Below are 10602 nucleotides of genomic sequence, written 5' to 3'. Positions count from 1 at the left end.
CACGGGCCAGCACACCCCGACCTGGTGGCCCAGCCAGCAGGCTTCTGCTCTACTCTTTTATCTCCCTCCCTCATCCTCAAAGTCCCTCCCACTCCCACCCTCCCCCACCCCCAGCTTTGGGGGGGGAAAAACAAGTATCTCAACCCCTTGCCCAGCTTCAAATTTCTGCCCCTGGTCTGAGGGAGGGAGCCCCAGCTGGTGTGGGTCTTCCGGTGTCCACACTCCCTTCTGGCTGGCTGGTGTTCCAGGGACCAAACCAAAGGGCCAGAGCTGCCTGCCCCTGTCAGACTGGCCTCAGGATCTTCTCTCCTGGCCCAAACCACATCTGTCCACCGTCAAGTCCACAGAACGTCTCCTGGAACCTCAGAGGCACGATGCTAGTTCTGCTCTCCAGGCTTGCATCCTGTTCAGGCTGAGCTCCTGCTCATTTGTGTGAAGATCTGTGTCAGGCAGGAGCCCAGAGGCCTGTTCTTTCAAGGAAACCCTCCCAGACAGGGCAGGTGAGGCCGGCTTTTCAGAGGCTATAGAGGGCCTCTTACAGGAGGTGGACTCCCATGCTAGGGCTCTCCCAGGGCAGCTCTGGGAGCCACGGAACAGGGTTCACCAAAGTGTTCAGGGAAAGCAGTGGGGGAATAGGCAAGGGGATGAATGACCCATTGCGTGGCTCTGGCCTCCTGCCCTCTCCCAGGCCTGGAGCCTGGTTCACCCATCAGGACACACAGAGCCCCCACTTGGGGTTATACTGCTGGGCTTCTCCCTGGCCCTCCCCACACTCCCACTGGCCAAACCTAAAGTGGGCCAATGGGGAGATGGCCCTGCCTCTCTCCAGGATCCTTAGGCAGGGTCCCCAGAGGGTTGGAGCTCTTTGATGCCTGCACAGGCAGGTCAGCAGCCAGGCCCAAGTGCTCCTGTTCAGCTTCAGCTTCTCTTCATGCCAGAGAGATGGAGGAGGGTAGGGCTACCGTTCTCGTTGCTCGCTTTCTACACCCCGGGAGACGGGTGTAGGCATTGTGCACCCTCTCTGACAAATGAGAATGAGCTACTGACCTCGGGTCGCCCAGGTAGTGACAGGAGACATCAGTTCACTTCTGGCTCCAGGTGGGCAGCAGGCGTTCACCATGGCCTCGTGACACAGGGTAGACAAATCCCTCACATCAAGTCACGTACAGTCTAGTGGAAACCAAAGCCACCAATAAAATATCAGTTACTGTCCAGTGCTTCGGAGGAAGCGAAACAGGCTCCCTTCCAGGCTGGAGAAGTACCGTTGAGATCAGAGGAAGTCCCTCAAAGGAGAAGAGTGCCGAGCAGGGGGCGGCAGGCCTCGTGAGTAGCTGCCAGAAGGACCCTCGTAGGAGCAGAAGCCAAGAGTGCAAAAGGGCCTGAGGAAAGCGCAGGCTTGGAAGCCTGAACAAAAAGGAAGTTGCCATGATTCTAGTAATAAGGTGTTGGGAGTGATGTGCTGCTCCGAGTGCCTCACTACAGTAACCCGGTTTCTCAGGCCTGGAAAGTGAGGCACAGGGGGGCAAAACAACTTGCCCCCAAGGCCACACAGCTAGTGGAGGAGCCAGGTCCACCACCAGCTCTGGTCTTGAACCTCACAGCAGCCAGAGAGGTAGGACATCTCAGAAGCGGAAAGCAGGAGTGGACATGACGTCCCCCGGGCAGCTGGGACCCTGGCAGGGGCGGCCCCCAGCCAGCTGTAGCGAAGCAGGGATTCGTGGGGGGCACTTCCCTTTGCCTCCACCCAGCAGACCCGGCCCGGGGTCCACAACAGCTAACCAGCTGATTTAATCTCCAAGTGCTGGCAGGCAGTAGGGATCACAGGGCAAGGATGGAGGGCTCCCCGTATTGTAAGGGCCCCTGTGCCCTGCCCTGCCCAAGCCCCAGCCCCAGCCCTTCTGTTTTTCGACAGGAAAAGGGTGGGCTGGGGTCGAAGCAGGTGGTGACAAGTGGCAGGTCTGCAGGTGGTTTCTGCGGGCTCTGTGTCTGCACCAGCTGGGCTGTTAGAAGGAGCAGGCGTGAGACGCCTCAGCTGGGGGGTGTTGAACTTGGCACTGGGGGGTGAGGATTAACCAAGGCAACCCAGGCTACTTCTCACTTCCCTTACCACCTCCTGCCACCTCCCCCCATAAATGTTAATGAACCCGACCCTTCTGCCTCCCAGCTCCCTCTAGTCAAGGGAGAGAGTGGGTCAAAGTTGAGATAAACTGAATCTGGACCCATAAGGGGGTCTAGGCCCCTTGCCCCCACTCTTTTGGCACTTGATACTTTTCAGGGAGCGTCCACCTCAGTTGATGCTCGTGGTGGTGGCAGTTTTGACAGCATCAGTAATGGCCATTTCGTATTTATAAATTAGAAAGCTGACACCAGAGAAGTGAAGGGACTTGCGGTGGGTCACGCAGCCCGGAGAGGACAGGACCTGGGGATGGGGAGAAAAATCCATGGAACACTCTCCATGCTGCCTCGCCTCTTGGAGCCCAGCACTGGCCTTCCCATAGGGGTAAAGGAGCAAGCTGAGTCAGAAAGCCAGGCCTGCAGGTGCACAAATGGGAAGGGACAAGGAGCAGATGTCGCACCATGAAACTGGCTACCCAGCCATGCCCCAGAGCCCCCTGGCACAGGCCCCTGGCTGAGCCCCAAGGCCAAGCTTGACTGCTGGCATCTGTTACCATGGAGACCCAGGCCGGGCTGGGGGGCTGGCCAGTGACAACATGCCCCTCCCCCACCGACAGGAACCAGGCAGTCAGGCTCAGAGGGCAGAGGACTGGAGCCCAGACAGTGCGCTAGGTGGCACTCCCCACACCTGACTCTTGATTTAATTCCATCCCCCAGCTCACCTGCCCACCCCAAACTCCAAGCCTGAACTGTCCTTCCAGCACTTGCTCTCTCACCTGTCATCCCAGGACTGAGGGCCGGAGGGGGTTGCCTTGAGTCCCCCACCTGGGAGCTAGCAGCTGGCCAGACATGGGGGAGGTCACAGGCTCCCCAGGAGACAGAGCTGGAGCAAGCACCAACCACAGCGGAGACGGAGACGTAAATTCAGGAGCTTCCACAGAAGAGACAGAGTTTAAATTGGGCCCCAAAAGGAACAAATGTGGAAAATGGAAATGACCAGGCGAAAGCAGAGAAGCAGCTCAGGCTGGGGCATGCTCAGAAAATGATGAGCACTGGACTGGGAGTCTGGGCACCTGGTAGCTTGTCCGAGTCACGCCACTCACTCACTAGCTGCGAGACCCCCCTGGGCCTCACCAGTGGGTGAGGAGGCTGGACCAGATGCAGAATGTCTAAGACCCCTTCTGGTTCTGACACTATGATTCCAGTATGGTTCCAACCAACCCTGGACCCCCCCAGGGACAGGGCTACCACTGCACCCCCAGGCCAGTGCAGGCTCAACAGGGCCTTGAGCCCCTGCAGGGCGCTGGGGCGGAGCTGGGAGCCAGGTGCTGGGGCTGGACAGCTGGAGGTGGCCAGGAGGTGGCCTTGGGGCTGGTCTGTGGGGGGGGAGGGGTGGCAGACAATTTTGTGGATTGACGTAGCTCAGGAAGGTGAGAAGGAGGCTTGGAGGTGAGAGTTTCGCCCTCCTGCTCATCTCTTTAGGTAAATACATCCACAACCAGCATTTCCCCTTCTCTCTCCATCCTGGGGGCACTTAGACCTCCGGGGAGCCCAGAGCTGATGTGTGAGCTCTGCTTCCCTACGCGGGGTGGAGGGGCTTCCCTCAGAGATCCCCCCCCAAAGCCAGAAGCACAAGCTCCCTTCTACAGTCACCATCACCCACCTTCCGTGGGGAAGGAACAGTTAGAGTTCCTGGTCACCAGCTTCCAGGACCTTGGTGACTGCAGCCTGGAGGGCATGCACACAGCAGACAGGCTCCAGAGAGACCCACGTGGAATAGAAAGAGCACTGACTTTAGGAACCTGGATCTACCTACCATTCACTAGCTGTGTCATTCTGAGCAAACTACATACCCCTGTGCCTCAGTTTCCTTCTCTGTCGAATGGGGTAATACCGGCAGGGTAGGACAGGGGTCCTGTGAAGAGGCCGGTGGGCACTTCACTCCAGGCAGTTGCTGCTGCCGCCAGGCTGGGGTGGAGGCCCGGGGGGTGGCTGCTGCCCGGGCGGTGGATGGTGAGCGAGGCCCAGGACATAGGACGCCTTTGACGTCTGCTAGGTGCAGTCATCTCCTGCGGTCCTCCGACGTGAGGAGGCATCTCTCAGGAGGCATCTCTCAGAGAAAAAGGTCCCGGGCCCAGAGACAAGTAGTTGGTGCCAGTGCGCCAGTCTGTCTTTTCTGAGACGGCAGGCCAGCTTTCTGGATTCCTCGGGGTCCCTCCACAGCCCTACCTGCACCTTGTCCCCCATCCCTGGCCCCCAACCTGTTGCACCCACTATTTGCTGCCAGTCGGGACAGCCTTAACACCTCCATCCCGGTGGCCAGACAGCAGAGGGGGGGGCAAGGGGTGACAGAGGCAGTGGAAGCAGGCGCTCCTAGCCAAGCCCACCGCCTGCCCCCTGGAGGGAGGCTCCTCCTTTTAAGGCTGCTTCTGGGAATTTCCACCCCCAGAGCCAGACTCAGCAACCCCTGGCCCCGGAATGCTACCTGGCTCCCACTTGGGGAGGTGGGGCATCAGACCTGAGGGCAGGAGAAGCTGGCCCTGGGAGGGGAGGAGGGGCCCTCCAGTCCAGGTCTGAGGGTCAGGAAAAACCTGGGAGACCACAGGGGCAGCCTCCTTAGCCAGCAGCTCCATCCCCTGTGCTCGGGGAGCCCCCGCCAGCGGCTGCTTTGCCGGCTCACTGGCCGGGAAGGTGGACACCTCACACCTCAGTCTCCCAATTACGCCCTCCTCCCCCACTCCTCCTCCCCTCCCTTCTCTCCTCCTCCTCCCCTCTCTCTCCTCCTCTCCCCCCTGAAAACCTGTGGCTTGAAGAGACCTTGGCTTCTCTAGGACTCTACCCCTGGGGAACTGCCCATATCTGCTCCTGAGTTTGGGGGCAGGGGGGCAACCGCCCCAAGAAATCTCTCCGGCGATGGGAGCCACCCGCCTGCTGCCCAACCTCACTCTGTAAGTGCGCTGCCTCTCTGGGCCGAAGTTCTGTTGCCATTTCCAGCCTGGGGCAGACCTAATCTTACCGGGACTCCCACACGGAGGGGTGGGGGGGTGCGGGGGTGGTGGTGACTGGGTGCTCGCCCTGGGCTGACTGCTGGCACCCACACCAGCGCCTGCCTTGTCTTCCCACACAGGTGCCTGCAGCTACTGATTCTCTGCTGTCAAACCCAGGTAGGCGGGTGCCCCACCCCACTAGCTTCCCCCCATCTCTCCCACCCCACCCAGCTGGGGCGGGGGTAAGTCTCCTTTGGGCCGACAGAGCCAGGTTCTGGCCTCTCCCTGGACCCAGATGGTTTTTGAGGTGGAGGGGGGGAATGGTGTCAGCCTTTGGAGGCCAGAAGAAGGGGCTAAGGCAGGTTTGGGGGTTGACTGAGGTCTTTATCTGTCCTTCCTCCATGACCCTCCCTACTTGTCCTGGGGTATCTGCTTCTCTCTCCATCCCGCCACATGGGTTCCCCCAAAAGCTAAATGCATGGAGTCTGGAGTGAGAGGTACAGGGCCGAGGCTCTGGCTCAGGTGAGGCTTATACTTGGAGGTCCCTGAAAACCACTTGTGTGTCCACTGGCTACCCCAGTCCCCACAACAAGGATGTCCCCGGGGAGTCACCGTGCTGGGGATTGCGTGGGCAGTCAGATGCCCAGCCCAGGCGAGGTGACTCCTTACCTACAGGGCAATGAGGTCAAGCCCAGAGAGGTTTGTTTGGGACAAGATTCAGGGTTTGTATCTCCATACTCCCCCCACCCCGTGTCAGCCCCCCATGCACACATACCCCCACCCCAAGCCTCAGCCCCCTGTGCGAGGCTCGGTCCCTTTTTGTGATCCTCCATAAAAGTGCAGCTATTAAAATGCACTCGTCCAGAACCGCTCTGGGGAGAGATCGCTTGGCTTTCCCAGGCCAGAGGCCCGCTTCTCTTCATATCCAGTGGGGACTTTTTTTGAAGGTAAATGCCTTTTCTCTGGGAGAAGGAAAGGGGCTGCCTTTGAAGCAGTGGGGGGGTGGGAGAGAGAGAGACAACTCCCCCCCCTCCCTTCCCCCTTTTGCTCTAGCCCCCGTTCCAGGCCTTTTGCTTCACACATCCAGGGAGAGCAAGAAGAAAGCCCCCAGCCTGGCCGGGAGGGGGCCGGGGGTGGGCCCAACCTGTTCTGGAAGGGGAATTAGCACAATGGTGAGGCTGGCCGGGGCGTTTATGGCCTGGCTGAGGCCCCATTCAGGACTCAGGGAAGGTGGCAAAGCTGTCCTTTCCCCCTTGAAGTGCCCCCTCGCCCCCCCTGGAGGGGGGGCCGGCAGGCCGGACCATAGCCATGCTTGAGGGGCCGTCTGACAAGCAGCTGTCTGCAGCAGTGGAAGGGGAGGTGCCCCCGCAGCGGGAACATGAAAGGGACAGGCCAGGTCCCGCGGGGAGAGCGACTTGTGGGCTGTGGGCTGTGGGGGGGGCGTGGGGCTGCTTTTGTGCAGGGCCTGAAGGGGGACAAGGAGAGGAGGGGGCTTCGGGGGGGCCCTCCCTGCTCCTGACCTGGAACAGACAGCCAGAAGGAGGCTGCCCGCCAAGAGGGGCGGAGGGCCTGAACCTGGGCCAGGAGGCTGGGGGGCTGGGGCCAGGCCGACCCCACCGAGGGTCCCGGGCCAGCCAGACCCCACCCACTGGCAGGGAGGCAGGCCCCCACCCCAAATGCCTGCCTCAGGTTTTTCCAGGATGGGGTGCGGGGCACACTTTGCTGCTCTGAGGCTCCAGACCCTGCTCTCATAGGTGGGGGTCCCGGTGGCCACCCCAGCCTATGGCCTCTCTGGAGTCGGAAATGAGCAGTGACACACACGAAGGGTTAACCCTGAGCAGGTTACAGGGTCAGCCTGGAGCCAAGCACTCACCGCCCCCTTCCTCAAAGCTGATCCTTCCTGCTCCTGCTCCTCCCTCCACAAAAGAGTGGCCTCGAACAGATGCTGATCTGGGCCCAGGTCGCCTAGGTGGCTGTGACTGGGCCTGGGATAAAGGTGGCCTTAGTGACGCGGGACAGAGGGAGTCTGGCCAGCAGGATCCAGTGGACAGAGAGACAGTTTAGTCTAGGGTTGAAGCTGTCACAAGCAGCTGAGAAATGTCATCTGGTCTGCACCTTACTGGAGAGAGAGGACAGGAAGTGGTCTGTTTTTCTCCCACTCAGTGTTGTAGATAGGGAAGGAGAGACTGGCCGGAGAAGGTACTCGTCCCGGCTTTGCACCACGTGTGGGTGGAACCGGGAAAGCACGGAGTGGGCAACAGCATCGCCCCCACTGGCCACGAGCCTCTGTTACATTGTGGCACAGGCTGGCGTCCACGGGGCCACTGCTGATGGCTCCTCTTGCTGTGCAGCCTCAACCTCCCTGACTCCTAGACCAGGAAGGAACAGGGAAAGGGGGGCGGGCTTCTCTGAGGGCCCTGAGCACCCAGAGTTGAGCGGCAGGGGGAAGCCAGGCAGGAGCTCAGGATTCCACAGTTAGTGCTGAAAAGAAATACCTGGGAGGTGGGGGGGGAAACTTGCAGGAACCCAAACAATGCTCCCTATAATGCTCCCCGGTAAGCCTAACAGGTCAGCTGCTGTGTGCGCATGTGTGTTTGTGCATGCGTGCGCGTGTTTGCGCCTATGCCAGGCATGGGATCCTTCAAGGCCAGTGGGGAGGATGAAGGAGAAATCCGGTTGTCCTGGCGAATGGAGTCAAGACCCTGGCATTCTGGAGAAGAGACTAGCTCCAATCCTAGAGGCACAACAGGGCTTCTGTCTCTAATTAGCTGGGTCACCCGGGGCACCTCCTCCATAGAACACAGAAATTGGGTACCATAACTATGAAGGTTCCTTCCAGCAACCAGAGTCACGATTCCAGGTCTACACTCGACCACCAAGTGTCCCCCAAGCCTGGGCAGATGGAGAGCCAAGAGATCATGACTGGCTCACCCACTGGCCTGGGAAGATCATGGCCATAGATACCCTTCCCCTGCACCTCTGCTTCCCAGGACAAATGGCCTGCCTCCATTACACTCACCTCCACACCCCTCTCCCCTGGATGGACCCGTGGTGGTGTCACCCAAAGCAAATTGACACTATTTTTCCCTTGGTAACCGCAAAGGGGGAGAATCACCCGTCTCCTAATTTTAACCAGTACGTGAGGGACCAGGGTGCCATGACCGACCAGCTGAGCCGGCGGCAGATCCGTGAGTACCAGCTCTACAGCCGGACCAGTGGCAAGCACGTGCAGGTCACCGGGCGTCGCATCTCTGCCACCGCGGAGGACGGCAACAAGTTTGGTGAGACCCAGCCCTCACCAGAGGCCACTCACACCACCGGCCAGCCTAACCTGGTCCATCCCCAGATCCTGGGCCAGGGCAGGGCCGAGTGGGAGAGCAGGGAGAGGCTTCTTGGAGGAGGGCCTCCCGGTGCCCCCCACCCAAGTTCGGAGGTCAGGCTGGTTGGGGGGGGGGCCCTGCCACAGCCCTGAGCTGGCATCCCCGATGGACAGAGGTCTCTCTCCCCCTCCCCCATCATAGCCAAACTCATAGTGGAGACGGACACGTTTGGAAGCCGTGTGCGCATCAAGGGTGCTGAGAGTGAGAAATACATCTGTATGAACAAGAGGGGCAAGCTCATTGGAAAGGTGAGACCTGGGAGCAAAAGGGGGGGGCAGTGGCTGAATGAATCGATCTCACTGCGTGCCCCACAGCACCCCACTCTCCTCTACTGGGCCCAAGCCAGGACTGCTTCTCCTCACCCCCCAACACTCAGCCACTCTCTGTTTTTTCCATTTAAATGAGTCCCAGTGGGTCTAGAAGTCCTCTGAGGACACTTACTGATCCATGAGGCTCTTTGGCTCTGATTTATGGGGTATGCCCCCAACATCAACGAGTCAGCACTGTAGCACCTCCGTGATACTGCAGCCCCCTGTGTTGAGGGTTAACTGCTGATCAGGGCTGCGAGTGTGCATCTAGAGGAGGCCACAAGCTCCCCCGAGGTCACTGGGTCCACAGGATCCCCCACCAGGACAAGGTACACTAACTGCCCACTCGTGTAACCGCCTGCTAGTGTGACTACTCCGCAGTGGCAGGTCCGGCCCTGTCGTGTAGAGAGAGTCCCATTTCCTTTAGCATTTGTCAATCCTGGCTTCCGATTCTGGCTGTTCTCACCAAATATTTGCTAGTATTGGTCAAGCCTCAGTCTGCTCATCTATGAAAATGGACATAGTGTCAAGGTTATCGATAGGGTCAAACGGGGGGCTGTGTGGCTCCTGACAGTCTCTATTCTGTACACATTTGCCCCTTCATCAAAGACTGTTGCCTCCTTTCCCTGCACCCAGCAGTACCATTTGCCCATATTGAGGAGCATTCCTGTGGCCCGAGTGCCCACGGGGTGGGCACTGAGCTGCAGAATAACCTTGGTCTTGATGCCACGTCCCAGGAGCCAGGCTCAGCATAGCTAAACACTGCCAAAGCCCGCATTCAAGTTCAGATCTGACTCCACGCAACGCTTGCTCCTTTCTCCCACCTTGGCCTCTTCAAAAAGGGCGCCCTTCTCACCAGGCCATCTCACCTGGGCCTACAGCTCCTGTCACTCCCTCCTTGGTCCTACAAGACGGGTCCAAAAGGCAGATGAGCCAGACAGGCCGGGTGGACAAACTGCCCCCCCTCTCCCCCCTTCCCCCACCACAGCCCAGCGGGAAGAGCAAGGACTGCGTGTTCACGGAGATCGTGCTGGAGAACAACTACACCGCCTTCCAGAATGCGCGGCACGAGGGCTGGTTCATGGCCTTCACGAGGCAGGGCCGGCCGCGCCAGGCGTCTCGCAGCCGCCAGAACCAGCGAGAGGCCCACTTCATCAAGCGCCTTTACCAGGGCCAGCTGCCCTTCCCCAACCACGCCGAGAGGCAGAAGCAGTTCGAGTTCGTGGGCTCGGCCCCCACCCGCCGGACCAAGCGCACGCGGAGGCCACAGCCCCTGACGTAGTCAGGGACACAGGGGGCAGCGGCCCCTCACCAGCCTTCCCATCCCCTTCCCTTCCTAATCCCAAGACTGGGCTGGGGTGGAGGGAAGGGAACCGGAGCCCCCCAAGGGGGACCCTGAGGACCAAGGAGCAGCAGCGAGGCCTCAAGCTGGATGGGGCGGGACTGTCACAGACCAGGGCTGGGGCCTCAGGGCAGCCGCCCCAGACCCGACAGGGGGGTGGAGGTTGGGGCAGACCCCCGGGGCCAGGAGCTGCAGCGGGACGGGACTCGGGCTCCCCGAAGCAGGTGGACAGGGCAGCAGATTCCGGGCCTTGGCACACGCCGCCTGGAGGAGGCCCTCTTTAAACCCTGCCTGCGGAGTCTTCCTCAGTCTGCCCCCAGCCTCCAAATCCCTCCTGGCCAGACTGTAGGAAGGGACTTGTCTGTGTGTGTGTTTCAGGAAAAAAAAAAAAAAAAAAGAAAAGAAAAAGGGAAGAGAGAGAGAGGAAAAAAAAAAAGAGGGATGGTCATTTTTCACATTCCAGCACCCAG

At 59.8% G+C, this 10602-nt stretch overlaps 1 protein-coding gene across 2 annotated transcripts; it reads left to right on the top strand.

The window, feature by feature from the left end:
- The first annotated feature begins 41 nt into the window (after positions 1-41).
- Positions 42-10540, top strand: FGF17 (fibroblast growth factor 17). Of its 2 annotated transcripts, none has more exons than XM_077868932.1 (5): positions 42-5063; positions 5243-5279; positions 8239-8383; positions 8624-8730; positions 9779-10540. In XM_077868932.1, exons 1-5 carry the CDS (start codon positions 5029-5031, stop codon positions 10070-10072), a joined length of 618 nt encoding a protein of 205 aa, XP_077725058.1. In that variant the 5' UTR covers positions 42-5028; the 3' UTR covers positions 10073-10540. The 2 variants fall into 2 exon arrangements, with proteins under 2 accessions (XP_077725058.1, XP_077725057.1); XM_077868931.1 differs by having other exon boundaries at positions 8206-8383.
- The last annotated feature ends 62 nt before the right edge of the window (positions 10541-10602 follow it).

Source organism: Canis aureus, chromosome 24, assembly GCF_053574225.1.
Source record: "Canis aureus isolate CA01 chromosome 24, VMU_Caureus_v.1.0, whole genome shotgun sequence".
Taxonomy (NCBI): domain Eukaryota; kingdom Metazoa; phylum Chordata; class Mammalia; order Carnivora; family Canidae; genus Canis; species Canis aureus.
Note: the sequence above shows the minus strand (reverse complement) of the source record. Positions and strands in the feature narration are given on the sequence as shown.

Coding starts and splice junctions, on each gene's coding strand:
- FGF17 (XM_077868931.1), top strand. CDS start 5,029: ATGGGAGCCACCCGCCTGCTGCCCAACCTCACTCT. Junction 5,280..8,205: donor TTCTCTGCTGTCAAACCCAG/GTAGGCGGGTGC, acceptor GTAACCGCAAAG/GGGGAGAATCACCCGTCTCC. Junction 8,384..8,623: donor GGAGGACGGCAACAAGTTTG/GTGAGACCCAGC, acceptor CCCCCATCATAG/CCAAACTCATAGTGGAGACG.